General features: G+C 41.1%; 1 protein-coding gene across 1 annotated transcript in view; it reads left to right on the forward strand.

Moving 5' to 3' along the window:
• The window catches only part of PHF20L1 (PHD finger protein 20 like 1), a 2,880,694-nt gene that overhangs the window by 2,556,706 nt on the left and 306,182 nt on the right, over positions 1–17,806 (forward strand). Inside the window, exon 22 of the mRNA XM_044066227.1 lies at positions 15,465–15,564. Within this exon, the coding sequence (XP_043922162.1) occupies positions 15,465–15,564 (100 nt within the window). The remainder of the gene's footprint in view (positions 1–15,464; positions 15,565–17,806) is intronic.

A 17,806-nucleotide genomic window follows, 5' to 3' on the forward strand; every position in this document is an offset into this window, starting at 1 on the left:
CCTTTTGAGCCTGCAGCTACTACCGAGTTAAAATATTTATCATGGAAGACTGCTTTTTTGTTGGCCATTACCTCTGCAAGAAGGGTTTCTGAGTTGCAGGCCCTTATGGCGGTTGAGCCTTTCTTCATTTTCCATAAGGATAGGGTATCTTTACGTACTAATCCTTCCTTTATGCCTAAAGTGGTTTCTAGTGTGGCTTTAAACCAAACTATTCATTTGCCTACTTTTTATGCAAATCCCCAAAATAAAGGGGAAAAGATTTTGCACACTTTAGATGTACACAGGCAGTTGCGATATTATTTGGACAGAACTAAAGGGTTCAGGCAGTCTCAGCAGTTATTTGTTTCTTTTGCTTTGAGTTCTCAGGGCAAGCCTGTGTCAGAACAGACTATTTCTAAGTGGATTGGGTTTTGCATTGCTTTCTGTTGTTCCCATCATGGCAAGGAGATTCCAGCTGGGATTAGGCCTCATTCCACTAGGGCTACTGCCACCTCGACAGCTTTTTTGAGGGGGGTGGCAACTAAAGATATTTTGGAGGCAGCTACTTGGAGTTCAGTGCATACTTTCTCTAGGCATTATCACCTTCCACTTTATTCTAAATCTAGGGCTGGTTTTGCCACTGCTGTTTTGCAGGGCATTTTGGCAGCTCTTGCTTCCTTATAGTTTTGCCATCCTCCCTTAACTCTGCTTTGGGATTCTACCCAAGTGTAAGGACTGCAGCAATGTGAGATGAAGAACATAGTACAGTTTTGTACCTACCATAAATGTAGATGTTCGAAGATCCACATTGCTGCAGTCCAATTTACCCTCCCTCCTTCCCCTCTGTAGTTAGAGGTGGTTGTGTGGGTTGGGTTGTCACTATGGTGTATATTGTATATATTGTACATATTTTTGGTACAAGGGTGGTTGGTTGGTTGTTTGCTGTCTTTTGGTTTTGACCTTTCTTTTTAGGGTCTTCTGACATCTGGGGCAAGAAAAGACTGAGGATATGACGTCGGTCATGCGCATTTGTACCCTGACGTTCTGATGTCAGTCAAATGCGCCTTGACCGACGTCAGCCTTGTACTTTGATATTCGGGCCGACCGAGGACAGCGGACTACCCAAGTATAAGGACTGCAGCAATGTGGATCTTCGAACATCTACATTTATGGTAGGTACAAAACTGTACTTTATGGTGAGAGTAAGTTTCCCAGTTGATGGCGGGATAATTGAAATCCCCATAACCAGAGTGTTCAGGAATATTTGGTTTGACTCCAGTTTGGTCAAGTAGGGTTTGTGCGCGTCATGACCCATGGAGGGGGATGTATAACTGGCTATGACTTGAATGGGAGTCTTACCCACAGTCACTAGAACTTGCAGCAAATCCATGGAGTTGTCCAGTCTAACTAGATGGAAGGTAAATTTGTCTCGAATGTAGATAGAAACCCCTCCTCTTTTGGTTTTCACACATTCATTTTGCACTCTGAAGGTGTGGAAGTCTTTGCAGGTTTGCAAGGCCAGGGTACTCTCTCAGGCCTTGAACCAGGTTTCTGTGACTGTACAGACATCTACATCTTCCAGTGATAGAAGTTCTTCCAGGGTGTGCAGTTTTTTGTTTACATTCCTCGTGTTTAGCGGCATGACCTTTATTTTGTTAAGACTGGCAAATTTCACTTTGGTAAGTTTGTTTTCAGGACCTTGCCTAAAAACGCCACTATGGGGGAGGCAAGAGCCTTTGCCAACAGCCAAAAGCCTAGTGGTGCCAGGTGCAAACTGGCTCTGGCAAAGCAGCGAAGTTTGTTGGACATGACTTCACAGGCTGACAGAAGCTGGATCTCCTTTGAATGACACCAAAAACTAAGACAATTATTGAAACCAATCATTTTTTATTTATACTGCGGTATCATTCTAGGTTAGGGTAGTATGCTGCTCAAGGCTAGGGGCATACCTGCCTGGGACACATACTCATACAGCTCATTAATGTGTCTCGACTGTTCACTCCAACATGAACAGTGACAGAGTCATAATGGTACTTGTTGCTGAGAGACCAAAGTGCATGCATAATCTGACGAATCCTGGCACTGGACAGACAGTTGACCGTGACTTTCTCCTTGTCCAGCCTGGTGAGTGGGACATCCATGTGTGTCACTGTGGAGTCTCCAGTGACAAGAAAATTTGTTTTTTGACTAAGCCTTACTGGTTTGGTAGGTGAGACACTGGTGTTACTACGTGTCGTGGGTGCTGTAGAAACTGTTAGTTGTAGTAGTCTTGTGTTTTGGAGGTCTCTGGTGTTTCAGTAAGTTTTTCAAGAGAACTTCCATGTATGTTTATTTATTTATGTATGTATTTATTTTTTGTGTTACGTACTATGTGTATGAATAGTGGTGGGGGTTGACAACCTCTTCAGTGTTACTGCTGTTTTGAGTGCAAGAGAGTAGGGATTCAAGATTCTTTGTGGAGATGCATCGCTTGCACTCTGTACTAGTGAGTTATTAGTTGAAAGTTGTATGTGTAAATGAGACTATTACTACACTGCCTCAGGAGACCCAAGTCAACAAGGTTGGCAGGAGAAACGAGGGTAGTCCAACTGTCCATAAGGCTAGGCTGAAGAATTCTATTTGTTGTTCTGACTTTGTTTAGATAGGTCATATTTTATGATTTTTAATAGAAATTGCTGTTTTTTTGCAATAGACTATATTGGTATAAGCTATATAGACAGATGAATTTGGGGAAAATAAACATCAGATGTTAAGTTGTCTATCTCGCCTTCATTCTTGCTGGATGGGTTCGGAGCCGACCTCGGCTCCGACTCGGCCACTCTAAAAGCTCGAGAGTTGGTTCCACCGGCTCGAGGCTCCCCTTATATCCCACAATGCTAGGCGAGAGTTACCTCAGATCTCGTTTGCCGCTACAGCTTCGAGGTTGGTTGCTTCTACCGGTTCCTGGTGAGTGTTAGCTTTTTCTTCAAAAAGTTACTCTTTTTTTTCCCCTTTTAACTTTAATTCTTCCTAAATTAGTGTAGAACATAGATCCTTATCCCCGACCCTAAATTTTCCCGTTTTTCTTACTAAAAGAACCGTTGGTTCTTCCCTTGGGCCTTTGGCCTTCCCTTCCCTAGGGAGTGTTTGTGTAGTTTACTTTAATTTTTGTACTTAATTATTAGTATTTTTACTAAAATTGTTATTGTTTTTAGTATTACTAATTTTTACTGACAGGGTATAACTGTGTGTTTGGGTGTGTGTTAGTGTACACCTGTCAGTTAGGGAAATGTCAAAAGAAGCAAAGGTCTCTGGATTCAAGAAGTGTGATGTGTGCTGTCAGAAAATGTCTCTGACAGACGCTCACACTTCTTGTGTCTATTGTCTGGGGCCTTTGCACCTGCAGGACTCCTGTGCTGTGTGCCATGGCTTCAGCCCCAGGGTCCTGCAGGAGAGAAAAACAAGTTGATTCTGAGAGGCTTGTTGAAGCCAGAGGATTCCCTGTCAGTTTCAACAGGGAAGCCCTCTAAGGCATCGAGGTCTTCGGCTCCGGCTTCTGAGCCGAGACCTCAGGTCGTTCAACCTTTGCCTTTATCGGCTCTGGCTGGAGCCGATAAGACTCAGTCCACAGTTTCTGTGGCTTCCTCGGCTCCGACCGGAGCCGAGGTTATCGAGGTACCCGTGTCGGCTCCGACAAGATCTTCGGAGCCGACAACCAGAAAGAGGTCTAGGTCACCTTCTCTTGGTTCCGTTCATTCGGCTCCAGGATCTCCCCTGCTGTCTGAACGGAGCCAAAGGTCTCATTCCTCTAGGTCATCGAGGCTTTCCGATCATGACCTTCAGAGGGTGGTGAGTCGACTACTTAAGTCCGAGGCACTAGCCCAGATGCTTCAGAGCCCGACTCATCAGTCGGTGCCTGCCCCAGTCCATCAACTCTTTCCTCCTTCGACTCTCTTGAGTTCGGAGCCGGGTCGTGTCGGAACCGAGACTGTGGTCACCGAGCCGAGACAATTGTCTTCGGCTCCGTCGTCGCTCCGTTTTCTTCCTTGGAGGAATCTCGGCGCCGGACCTCCCTCGTCGGCTCCGAGGGTGAGTGGCATCGGACCCTTGTCCGACCCCTCTCCCTCTCGGTGCCGCGCTGGTGAGTTCGGCTCCGACATCGACCTCGGAGCCATCACTGTCGGTGCCGAGGGGGGTCCTTAGCTCCTCGGAGCGGGGACCTCTGGCTCTGCCTGACACGGGTGCATTCGAGGTCATGCGGAGTGTGTTAGAGCCTGGCTCTACTCCACAGTCGGCTCCGTCAGCCCCTCCTTCTATGCTGCCTCAGGGTAAGTCGACTCACTCCCTCATCCCGGACCGCAGAGAGCCAGCTCCTCAAGAGCCCCTTTTGGGGATTTCATCCTCTTCCGAGGCCTCTCCTGATTTGGCAGAAGAGCCTCCTCGGAAGAGGAAGTGCAAGAGGAAGCACATTGACTCACCTGAGTCTATCACGTCGGACACAGATCTGGATGATTCTGAGGGTTCCCCCCGTTCCCCTTCTGAAGATGTCTCATTTGCAGACATTCTGGAGATCCTGAAACAGAGGGGAAATTGGCCAGCCCTCAACCCTTCGGAGGACGAATCTGTGTATCTTGAGGCGTTTGGCTCTCGTCCTTCCACCTCCTGGGTGTCTCCCCCCTTCGACCCCCTCATGCAGGTGGTTGCTAAGAAGGCATGGACGGCTCCTGATTCAGTGGACCCCACCCCCAGGAGACCCTCCAAATTCATCACAGCTCCATCAGACAAGCAATTTTTATCAAAAGGAGTTTCTGTGGATGCTATGGTGGTAGCTGCCGCCACAAAGAAGGAACTGGCTGATCCTTCAGTGCCTGTCCATCCACCTAACAAGGAATCTAGGTCCATGGATAGGTACGGGAAGCGGATGTTCTCCTCAGCGACATTTACCATGCGTTCGCTGAATTACCTGTGCCATTTCACTCGTCTTCAAAGGGACTTGATCAAGGAAGCGAGTGAAATGTTAAGGACCCTACAGCTGCGGGTTTCCAAGAGAAAATGAACACGCAGCTGGCTACCCTTAATTCCATATCCAACTCCTCCATGCGCCTCCTCTCTTATGCGGCCGATGGAGCGAGCAGAGCAGGGACAGGGGTAGCCTTACGTAGGCACGCCTGGATGCGGCTATGCAACTTTGCGGAACCTTTCAAGGCGTCTTTCACGAACTCCCTTTGATGGATCATCTCTCTTTGGTCCTCAAGTGAAAGAAACCCTGACTAGGTGCGAGACTGATGGCAAGACCCTTTCTGCCGTCGGAGTCCGTTTTTCTACTCCTTCTAGGCCTTACCCCAAAGGCCAGAAGGGTGGGAAGATGTGGTTCCGTAAACAATCTCAAGGGGCTTCGCCTGACGCACAGAGTCGTTTTCCTACCAAAGGCAGAGGTGGGAATAACAATGGTAGACGTCGCCCTAGGGGCAGGGGGGGGTCCGCAGAACCAGGGCAATCGGGAAGCTTTTCCTGACAAGCCTTTTCAGCATCCCTGAGGTGTTGCCCGACTGCCCATCTTCGGAGGCAGTCGGGGGAAGATTGTCACTGTACCCAGAAGCCTGGCTAACCCTGACTCAAGACAAATGGGTACAGTCCATCATTTCCGAAGGCTATTCTATCCCCTTTCTTCGTTTTCCAAATCAGTCAAAAAAATCCCTTCCAGATGTTCCACCCGCTCAAATGGATATAGCAGCTTTGGAAATTTCAAAACTGCTTACAAAAAGAGCAATTCAGTTAGTGCCAGCAGACCAATAAGGATCCGGAATCTACTCAAGGTTCTTTTTAGTTCCAAAGAAAACAGGGGACTGGAGACCGATTTTGGATCTCAGTGTCTTGAACAAATCAGTCAAGAAAACAAGATTTCGGATGGTCACACTGCAATCCATTCTTCCCCTTTTGGGCAAAGGAAACTGGATGTGCTCTATAGACCTTCGGGATGCGTACTATCACATAAAAATGAACAGACGCTCCAGAAGATTCCTCCGTTTCAGGCTGGGAACCAGTCATTTTCAGTTCAGGGCCCTGCCCTTTGGTCTCACCACTGCCCCCGGTGTTTACCAAATGCATGGCAGTGGTAGCTTCTCACCTGAGACGACAAGGATTCCAGGTGTTTCCATATTTGGACGACTGGCTTCTCACAGCTCCCACCAAGCGTCTCCTTTTGATGGCCAGAGATTATACTTTTCGCGTTTGTCAAAAACTGGGTATTTCAATAAATTGCGAAAAGTCTGTTTTGTCGCCTTGTCGTACTATTACCTACATAGGCAAATTTAGATACTATAAACATGTCTGCAACGCTAACGAACCAAAGGATATCAGACATTCACAAATTGGTGTCACTTCTTCTCAACAACAACAGAGCCAAAGCCAGGTTAGTTCTAAAGGTGTTGGGAATCATGGCAGCCATACCTCTCCTCCCATTGGCCAGATACCACATGCGGATCCTTCAGTGGATGCTTTTTCTCAATGGTCATACCAGGAACTTCCAATGTCTCACACCATTATGATCACGCAAGCGTGCAAAAGCATCTCATGTGGTGGATGTCTTCCCCAGCTCCTGGCGGGAAGACCATTTGTTCCACCTCCTCCGGTTGCTACTCTGACAACGGATGCCTCCCTGATCCGGTGGGGGGGGGCATTATCAGGGCAGGACAGTCCAGGGCACATGGCAACCAAACGAATGCCACTTGCACATAAATGTTCTGGAGATGAGAGCAGTGCTTTTAGCGTTGCAAGCCCTTCAAGACTCTCTTCCCTTGAGAACGATTGCAATCCAGACAGACAATATGTCTGTAGTGTGGTACATCAACAAACAAGGCGGAACCAGGTCATACCCCTGTGTCGAGAAGCACTCAGACTGTGGCAATGGGCGATTTCTTCTCAGCGTTTTCTGATAGCAACGCACATCCCCGGGAAGTCCAATCACATTGCGGACAAGTTGAGCAGAGCTATACTCATGCCTCACGAGTGGTCTCTGAAAGACTCTGTAGTGAGAGAGATATTTCTCAAGTGGGGTCAGCCTTGCTGCGATCTTTTTGCTACTCCCCAAAACAGCAAGTGCAGAGAATACTTCACTCTATTCCCTTTACCAGGCCAACCCAGCAGGGACGCTCTAGTCCAAGTTTGGCCCCGGGGACTTCTGTATGCATTTCCTCCTTTCCCTCTGATCTCTCAAGTAATACAGAAAGCTATCGCTCAGAAGGCCTCATTGATCCTCATTGCTCCTTACTGGCCTCGACAAGTATGGTTCCCCTTTCTACATCGTTTTCTCTTGGAGCGACCGTGGAGTCTGGACCTAGTTCCAGATCTTTTGATCCACCAATCGGGTCAGTTTCATCGCTCCCTCCCCTCTCTGAACCTCACTGCTTGGTTCCTCCAGTTCCAACCGTAGCCAGGCTTCCTCAATTATCTCACTCGGTTAGAGATATATTGATAGCTTCCCATAAATCTTCCACTCGAAGATTTATTTGAGTAAGTGGAAACGTTTCTCATACTGGGCACAAGGAAAGGACATAGATCCTTTCACGCTTCCATCCAGCTAGTCCTTGATTTTCTAGCTGAACTCTTCCATGCAGGTTCATCTCCATCTACTCTTAAGGTTCAATTGGCAGCTATTTCTAATTTTCATGTGGGCATTTCTGAATCTGCCCTAATGTCCCACAAACTTTGCAAAGCCTTTTGAAAGGAGTTTTCTTCTCAGACCTCCTATAAGAAATCCTCCTTCTCCTTGGGACCTAAATTTAGTTCTTGCTTCTTTGATTCTTTCCCCTTCGAACCTGCAGCTGTGTTCCTTGAAATTATTATCATGGAAAACTCTCTTTCTGGTGGCTATCACATCAGCTAGAAGAATTTCAGAACTTCAAGCACTCAGTTGTCGTTCTCCTTATCTCTTGTTCCATAAGGACAGAGTTTCCTTACGAACTAACCCGTCCTTTTGCCTAAGGTGGTTTCAACATCAAATCTAAACCAATGCATTGACCTCCCTGTCTTTTTCCCAGAGTATTCAAATAGGTCTGAACACACTGCCTGGATGTTCATCGTCAATTAAGGTACTACTTGGACAGGACGAAACAATTCAGAAAATCTGATCAGCTGTTTGTCTCCTATGCAGAAAGCAGAAAGGGACTTCCAGTTTCAAAGGTATCATTATCCAGATGGCTAACATCTCTGATTACCCTTGTTTATGAGATTAGACACCAAAAACTGCCTAATAAACCTAAAGCCCATTCCACCAGAGCTTTGGCTACTTCTCTAGCCTTCCAAGACAGACTGCCTATTGACACCATTTGTGCAGCGGCTACTTGGGCTACTCCTCACACTTTTATTTCCCATTATAAGTTGGATTTAGCTTCTAGGCATAGAGCTAATTTTGGTTCCACTGTTCTCAGGAGTCTGTTCCGTTAGGCCACCGGGGACAAGGTGCTAGGGACGGTCCCATCCAGCAAGAATGAAGGCGAGATAGACAACTTAACATATAGAAGTTATGTTCTTACCATAACGTTCCATGTTAGTTGTCTTCTTCGCCTTCTTCTTCCCACCCTCCTTCCCCTGGCCTGGACAGACCTAGAGGAGTTGTGATCGTGACCTCTCTTTCTACCACCTCTTTCTTAGTCATATGCTATTATGCATATTTCTTGTTTCAGGATGTAGGTCACCCCTTTTCTTCCTGCTGTTAGAGGTGGATTCTGTTTACAGTTATACTGTTATTGATATAAGCTGGGTTAGCTTACAAACGAGATCTGAGGTAACTCTCGCCTAGCATTGTGGGATATAAGGGGAGCCTCGAGCCGGTGGAACCAACTCTCGAGCTTTTAGAGTGGCCGAGTCGGAGCCGAGGTCGGCTCCGAACCCATCCAGCAAGAAGAAGGCGAGAAGAAGACAACTAACATGGAACGTTATGGTAAGAACATAACTTCTATATATTGAATATTTACACATTTGTTAACAGGAACAAACGTAAAAAAGTACAAGTGAAGTTTTAACATTGCTTAATCTGTGCTAAGCTGTGGCAACTTGGTTGTGTGCGTCACCTTAAAAGTCACTCACCTCTTTATTGAGTGAGAGCACTCATGTGCTGCTGCCACCTTTAATGCTATTGTAGAGCTAAGGAGTTTTTATTTCTTCCCCACAAACCCCAACCCTCCTCTGTAGGTCTTGCAGTTGTGTACTTGGCCTGGTCCTGTGTTTTGCAGGTACCTCACTTTATGGAGGTGGAATCTTCCAGTCCCCAAGTCTTGTATCATCTTTGTTACTACTACTATGTCTCCATCTGTGACACTAAAGTAGTAAGACTGTTGGAGTTTCTCTACTGTTTCTGTCTAAGAAAGGTAAGTCAGTCACTGCCATTGCTTTCCTTTTTTGCTCATTCTGGCCTTCTGGGACATAAAGGAGAAATTGCTCAGGGGTTACCAGTGTCAAGGTAAATACCCTCTTTTCTACCATTTGTTCTGCAGGCCTTACTTTAATAATTTCTGTGATTTATCAATTATTGTAGATTTCCAGTAGTTCTTTAATCACCTTATCACTGTTGAAATGGATTTCAACTTCTTCATTTTCAGGGAGTAGACTGGATATTTGTATTATCATGTCTTCTTAATTAGATGGTCAGTAAAATGTTTTTAATTAGTTTTTCTTGAAGTATAACTGCTGCGTTGACTGTAGATAATTAGATGTATTTTGCGTATAAAACACAAGGCTTGCTGAGGTACGTGATATCTTGGGCATGCAGAGTACTACACAGTTTTCTGTCACTAGTAATTTTTTGTTAACTTTTTATTTAATTAATTAATTTTATTAATTAATTTATTTATTTATACTGTTAACCAGGTTAGTCCCACTAGGCTAGTGGCCACTTTTCAGGTAAAAAAAAAAGGTGGTATTTACACTACCTGGGGAAATTTGGCCAGGCCATCAGATAACTTTATTCTTGGTAGTCAAGGAAAGGCTTTGTGTGTTGCACATCCTGACTTCCTATTTCCTGTCCAGGTGTACAGGCAGCCAGGAGGAACAGGGAGAAAACATGGCTGATTCAGCTTTTGCTGAAAATGGAGTGAAAGTTGCTGAAAATGTAGTTGAAATGGTAGAATCACTACCAGAGTTTTTTTCTGATGATGTGGATGCAGAAAAAACAGTGAAAGTTTTCCTCTGAATCCATCTGTATTACAGGTACAATCTCCTTTTCCTCCAATGTCAGAGGAGATTGGAGGAGAGAGTTACTTCTGAAAAATGCATAATTACAGCCCTCCAGTCGAGGTGGGGGTGGGGGTTTGCTGGATGATTATTTGGAAGAAATGGTAAACCGAAGTGAGCAAGAAAATGGACCAGCGGTTTCATGGAGCAACATTATCGAAAAAATAGAAGAAGAAAAGGAGAAGAAGAGACTATGCCAGAAAATGTTCCAGAAGCAAACATTTTGCACAAACTGTTGGAGAAGGATCAAAGAAGAAATAAAAGAAACAGAAATGAAGTTTACAGTACACGTGAGCTGTAAAAAAAAAGAAGAAAGTTTGGACAGTTATAAGGTTTGTGACTCTGTCATAGCACCTGTGGGTGTCAAAGCAGAAGAGGTAAGAGCATTTAATTTAATTAAGAAAGAGACATTTTGTGACTTGATATTTGAGACTGGGCAGGCCATGGAAAATTCCTTGGGTGCATATGAACAAAAGAAAAATATTTATCCATGGTCCGAATATGTGGTGCAAGCTTTTTATGGGCAAAAAAAGAATAATGATCCAGTTTAGAACTGAAGTTGAAGCAAAGGAACTGAAAGAACAATTAACTGTATGTCGAAGTAATGGACACTGCAAAAATATAGAAAGAGGACCCATGGACTGGGGGATGGGAATGTGGAGTAATACTGAAAATGGGAAATGATAATGTTATGCACATATCTAGTATTAGTAATGTTCATGGTAATAGAGGTTTTGTGAGATACAGGGGTCAACCAAAGACTTGTTATTTTTGTGGAAAAAAATGTCATTTAATCAATGAATGTGATAAAAAAGATTTATGTGGTCAAACCGGGCATAATGCAAAAAATGTGATTGTAAAGTGCAGAAAATGTGCCAATACTGGCTAGAATGTGAAACGAGTTTAATGAAATGAAAGTGAAGTTATACCAGAGAAAGAGAAAGATGTGTTATACAAGAAAATGTGCAAAAAGATGGGACTGATAGAGCTTATACATGAAGTTAAAGGAAGTAACAAGGAAAATGAAACTGATGAGACAAGTGAGGAAGAAGCTGATTGGTGCACAGTAAGAAATAAAATAATTTGATAGGGAAAAGGAGTTAAAGAAAGGAAAAGAAAATTCAAAAATATAATGCTTAGTGAAAATAAGAAAGGAAATGGGTAAACATTTTTTATACTAACTGTTCTTAAAATCTGAAAATGTTCACTTTAAATGTGAACAGTATGAAAAAATCTTAAGAGGAGAATAGGCATATTACAATGGTGTGCTGCAGTAGATGCACACATAATTGTTTTAGAAGATATCCGATTATTAACAGAGGAAGAAAGAACACAAACTGAAAAACTTTGGAATGGTGAGTTAGTTTGGAACATGGGGAAAGAAATGTGCTTGGGCATGCTTGGGCATATGTATATTATGTCAAGAAAGCATTCAAATATTAGATGCAACCATAGTGGAATTAGGACAAATTACGGTAATAGACTTGAGATGGAACAAACGTGTACAGAATTATAACTTTATATGTAACAAAAAGAGAGAGGATACTTAAAAATATTCTTGAATATGTTTGTGTAAATATAAGCATTATGTTGGTGGGTGATTTTAATTGTAATTTAAGAAAAAATAAGAGCAATTGTGGTGTTATAATGTTTAAAGAAATTATGAGAAGTGGAAAGTTAAGTGTATGGAGGAATAACCACTGGACTTATAAAAGAAATGAAATTTGGACAGAAATTGGTTATTTTTTAATATCCGATAGTTTAAAAGTTATAAAAAGGGAATTAAGTATGCTAGATTTTCAGATCGTGTGGCTATGTGGGTTAAAGTACAAGAAAATGAAGAATATATAAGAATAGGAAAAGGAATAAAGAGAATTAATGAAAAGGAATTAGATTTAGAAGAGAAAAAAGAACTTATGGAATTATGGAGAAAAATCATATGAATATGAGAGAGTTTTATGAGAATTGAACTCTTTGGCTTAATTTTAAAGAGAAATATAAAAAAGTGATTTTAGAATGTATAAAGAAAAGAAAGAGATATAAGATATTAAGTCAAGAAATATTCACAGACGTAGTAGAGAAGAAAAATTCATTTTATGAAAAAGAAATATCTAAAATGAATCAAATTAAAATTAACTTGTTATATAAACAAAATATTGTTTAAAAGGAAAGAAAGAAGAGGTAGCACCATATCTGAGTTAAATGAGAAAAGTAGGAAACATAAGAATTAAAAACTAAAGAAGGTAAGCAAATAAGACAGCAAGAAGATATATACGAAATAATTAAAGAATATGTATTGGAATTATTTGGTAAAAGAGAAGAAAACATAGAACAAATTTATAAAGTTAAAAAAATAATTAATGAAGATGAGTATTTAGAACAAAAAACTATGAAAGAATTCAGTAAAATTCTAAAAGATTTTAACATAAATTCTACAAGATTGGACGGAACTGAATATGGTATGTATAAAGAAATGAAAGAATGGCAAAAAATGTTTGTAGAAGTTATGAATGAATGTGGAATTAGAGAGATATGTACAGGGGTTATACAATTTCTTTTTAAAACAGGAAATGGAAGACATAAAAATGGAGATCTATAACATTGAATAATACAGATTATAATTTTTTTTATGAGAATAATGACAAAAAGGTTACAAAAAATGGATAGAATATATGACCAAAATGTATTCGGAAGAAAAGGAAGTCAATAATTATTATGGCTAATAAGAGAAATAGTTGACAATATCATAAATAAAAATGTAGAAGCAAAGGTTATGATAGGGGATCTAAGAAAAGGTTATGATAATATTCAAGATAAATCATTATGGGGAGTTTTCCAGGCATATAACGTAAGCAAAAAAAATTACAATTAATAAAATCTGTTTATGAAAGGAAATATGTGAAACTAAATGTAAATGGCTGGATTGGGGGAAGAAACAACAATAGAATGTAGAATAAAGCAGGACTGCCCAGCTAGTAGTGTAATCTTCTCATTAATTATGAATGTAATATTGTAGGAAATTAATAAAATGTCAAGTAGTGGTGGATACAAAATGAAGGAATACAGTTGCCAATAATGTATAATTATGCAGATGATATTGTATTGTTAAAAATAAAGTATGGATGGAAAAAGTAAATGAAAAATGAAGTATAAATTAAAAAAAATTGATTTAAGTATAAATGAGGAAAGTAAAGGATTTCGTTTTGAAGGCATGATAGGTATTGACTTTTTTGAAAAATATATAGATATATTGGGAATAATATTTGAAAGGAATGAATACAGACAACAACAGTGGGATAATGTACTCAAAGAAGTAAAGGATATGACTAATGTTTGGAAATGTACAGATTTTCATAAAGAAAAAACACACTTGTTGAACACTGTGGTAATAGGAAAAATTGCATATGTTGCTAACATCTATTTGATTCCTGAACTATGAAAAGGAACTAATGATTATATTTTATTTTATATGGTGCTCTAGACTGAATCCATTCAAGAGAGGGGTTCTATATATGAAAGAAGAGCAAGGATGCTTGGATTTAATAAACCTGATAGTACATGCAGCATGTTTAATTTAATATAAGGTATTAAAAGGAATTATGAAGGAAAATAAAAACCTGATGGAAATGATACTATATTATAAATACAAAGAACTGTGGGAAGGAATCGAAGTTAAGAAAAAGAAGTAAAAGCAAAGAAAGAAATGAAACAGTCTGTCTTTCGGCTTTTCCTGGTTAGGGGTTGCCACAGCGGAACTCCGGTCCGCTAATGATTGGCAGTTGATTTTTATGTGCTGGCTTGCCGGGCCTAACGCACAACCTTCAACGAAGGAACGCCCATTCACGCATGTCGACACACAGAAGACGCTCTAACTGAGAATCAAAAGTGCAACGTCTAACTGTGAGGCGACAACGCTATCGCAGCACCACGAAATGAAACAATACCAAAACAAAATTGCGTTATGGAAAATAAAAAAGAATATCTGTCTGAAAAATAGAAAGGAATAAGGAATGGTACTAAGTATTATGAAAGAATTTTATTGCATTGATCTGTGGAAAGATTTCGATAGGTAAGAAAAAAAGCCATAATGATGAGATGTAATTATAAAAAGATTAAAGAATGTAATGATTTTTTATGGAGATGGTCTATTAGAAAATTGCCAGTTAAGGCAAATATGCCATACAAAAAAGCAAGATAAAATATGTGATAAATGTGGAGATTTTTTGACAACTGAGCATGTGTTTTTGAAATGTGAAAGAGTTTATCATTTGTGGAAAGAAATATGTAAACTTAATAGGGTGAAAAGTTTGTTAAAATGTGAGCAAATAAATATGAACATAATAGAATTTGGTTATTATGGTGAACAAAAACAGGAAGAAATGAAGAAAATGGACAGAATTTGTTAACATGGACTATTTTGAACAAGAGACTAAATGAAATTAAAAACAATGGAAAATGCACTTTGACAAAGATTTTGGAGAAAATAATATTTTGGTTGTGGATAAGAGTGGCGTGGGAATCCTTAAATTGAACTTTATAATGTATCGAGATTTTATTTAATTTATTTAGTTTGTTTGTTTACCGGGTAATCTCCAACTGGGCATGAGGCCCATTTTCAGTGGAAACCCGGGGAGAAAAGTTCCATATATACAAATAGACAGTATGTATTAATTAACAGTGTACAAACCAAGTCAGTAAAGAAATTGGTTATATAACAATAATTAGCAAATAATTAAATTAATAAATTTAACAAAAAATGGCACAGTTAATGATAAAAACTGGCCGCATGAGTTAATAGTGAGAACAGTGTGATACAGTAATTGCAAGATAGAGAAATGCAGTCTACATAACAGTTAAAGACAAAGCAGTATATGTGTATACATTGTTAACTGAAAACTGAGTGTACACTCAAGATAGCCTTCAGAAGTTAATAGTTGTAGCTGTGAGAATGAGCTAGTTTAGGGTAATGTAAGTGAATAGTAGGTAGCTTAACCAGGAGCAGAGCCAGTGTTTTGCTAGATGTTCCTTAAGGAGGTTTTTAAACTCATGAATGCTGGGGTTTTGTAAATAGATGTAAATAACATAAGTAATATGTAATGTATATATCAATAAAAAAATAACCCTACTCATTTCTACAGGTGCTGTGGACTCAATTTGCTGTGTAGTTTGTTCTTGCAAGCGTCTTTTGTTACCAGTGGCTGTTCCTTACTGACAATATGTTTTTTCAATATATTCTGAAGTGCTTGCTATTTACATTATTTTCTGTAATTTTATAGTGTGAAGAGTGCCTTTGTTGGCAGCATAGCACATGCATGGGATTGTTAGAAGAAACCATTCCAGAACGCTATGTCTGCTATATCTGCAGGGACCCAACAGGTGAGAGTGCATTTATAATTTAGAAGTACAGTATTGATGAAGTTTTGATATATAATCTAGTTTTAATAGTACAGCCTTAACACATGAAGTTCTACTACCAGTCTGACTGAAAAACTACTGTAATATCCAAACACTCATTGTCCATCATGTGTTCATCATTGAAGCTGAGAATTTGTTACTTCAAAGTAAGATCCTGCATTCTGCTACATGGAAAATAGGGCTTAATATAACATTCTTTAGAACATCTGTGGCTTTTTGTGGAGCTTTTAGACAAGTAAGATGACGGCACTTAACTCCCAGCTACCATCTTCATCTAAACTGTTCTTGCAAAAATTACTAAAATTTGCTGTGTAGTCTAGTCATCTGAGTTCAGACTGTCATTAATATTTTGCTTTTCTGCTTAGTACTTGGCTTGTTTTCTCATGCTTCCTTCCTTTAGTGCAACATTAAACCTGCTGTTCATCTTTTATTCTAACTGGGATTGGTTGTAAAAAAGACTCACAGCAAAAGCAGAACTCTGGTTCCATCCCTTTTGTACAGGAACATTCTTTTAACTTAATTTTGTCTCCTTTGTTGGCATTTCATCATAGTATTGATACATGTTACAGCAACTGATGTTCTTCGTGTTTCACTGTTGCAGTCATCAAATACGCATACCAGAGGCTTAGTATTTCTGCGTCGGTTACTGTCGCTTCAGGACTGATGTCAGGTCGTCAGTAGTATAAAATAAGGCAGCCGACGCCATTACATCATTCTTTCTTGCCGAGGAGCCCGAAGCAGAAGCAGTCCGCACGAGTGCCGGTTGGCTGCTACCGGAGTTTCATCTTCCGAATTGAAGCTGAAGTCTTCTAAAGCTAAGTACCCTGTTGGGGATCCTTTTTTCTTGCTCTAACCGATGTCAGCAAAAGTTAACAATTGTCTCGCCTGTAGAAAGCAAATACACCCGAGACTTTCATTCTTACCGCGTCACTTGCTTAGGCCCAGACCACAATGTCCCTCGCTGTCACTTTTGTGCTTTGTTTAACGCCAGAACTATACGTCGTCGGGCCTTTATTGTAGCTAGATATTTTTGCTTACAGTCCCCGAATTCCAATATGGTTTTGGTAAGCCATCCGACAAGAGATGATCTGAAAAAACGTAAGGATAAAGACAGAGACAGACCGCACAGGTCCAAACCTGCAGACGACGCTTCCATTAAGCTAGTCGTCAGTTCTTCAGTCCTCAATGAGTTGCTTTTGCAGCCCCTGATGCCCTCTTCTTTGGATTCGCTGGCTGGTACCGAGGCCCTTTCGGAGTCCAGGATGCCCCAAAACTCTTCTTCGACTAAGGATCCTGTGGTTGTCTCACCCTTGGATGGGTCCGGAGCCGCTGAGCAGACACAGGCTTCTGAGGAAGTACTTCAGACTACCGATTCTCATCACAAACCGACAACTTCTTTCACGTCTACTGTTCTTTCGAAAACTAGAGAGTTTCTAAGGCCTAGGGCATGAACCACACCCAAGAAATCTACGACCCAATTGCAGGCACCTGCTTCCTTGCCTCATTATCAAATGCTTAAAATGGCAGAAGACCTTATCATGCTGATCAGGGGAAGCCAAGCTACCCCTTCCAAAAGGAAAAGAGATGTGTCCCCAGTAGTTTTTGTCTGAACAGGAGTCTGATGACTCTGATGCATCTGAATATGAAAACATGCAACCCCTCTCTGCTTATGAGGATTCTGATGCAGAAGATTCCATTCCTTCAGCCTCTCTAACCGAGGACTTTTCCTTTGGGGAAACCCTCCATACCTTAAGGGAGCATTTCCAGTGGGAATATCAGGACTACCCTCAGTCTAAAAACAGACTCAAAGAATTATTGGATCATCTACAGCACAGACCCCTGGCCATTCCCCCAGTCCTGGATGTTGTGGATGATGTTTTCCTGGAATCCAGTTTGACTCCTGACACCCTCCCTCCTGCACCCAGAAAACCTGACCAGTATTACAGAGTCCCTGACTCACACAAATTTCTTTTCAAAAACCCTACTGCTGACCCTGAGGTAATTTCTCGAGGGCCTAAAGGTATTAAAGCAACCTCTGCCAAGAATCCCACCCCCTCACATAAGGATTCCCGAGCACTAGACAGATGGGGTTAAAAAGTATACACCTCTGCTACTGTTGCTGTCAGAGCACTAAATTGTCAGTTCCATATGCTAAAATTTCAGCAACATACCATTGAACTCCTCAAACAAAAAGTGTCCTCCT

This window comes from Protopterus annectens, chromosome 3.part1 (genome assembly GCF_019279795.1).
Source record: "Protopterus annectens isolate FY-2018-M chromosome 3.part1, PAN1.0, whole genome shotgun sequence".
In the NCBI taxonomy this organism is placed as follows: domain Eukaryota; kingdom Metazoa; phylum Chordata; order Ceratodontiformes; family Protopteridae; genus Protopterus; species Protopterus annectens.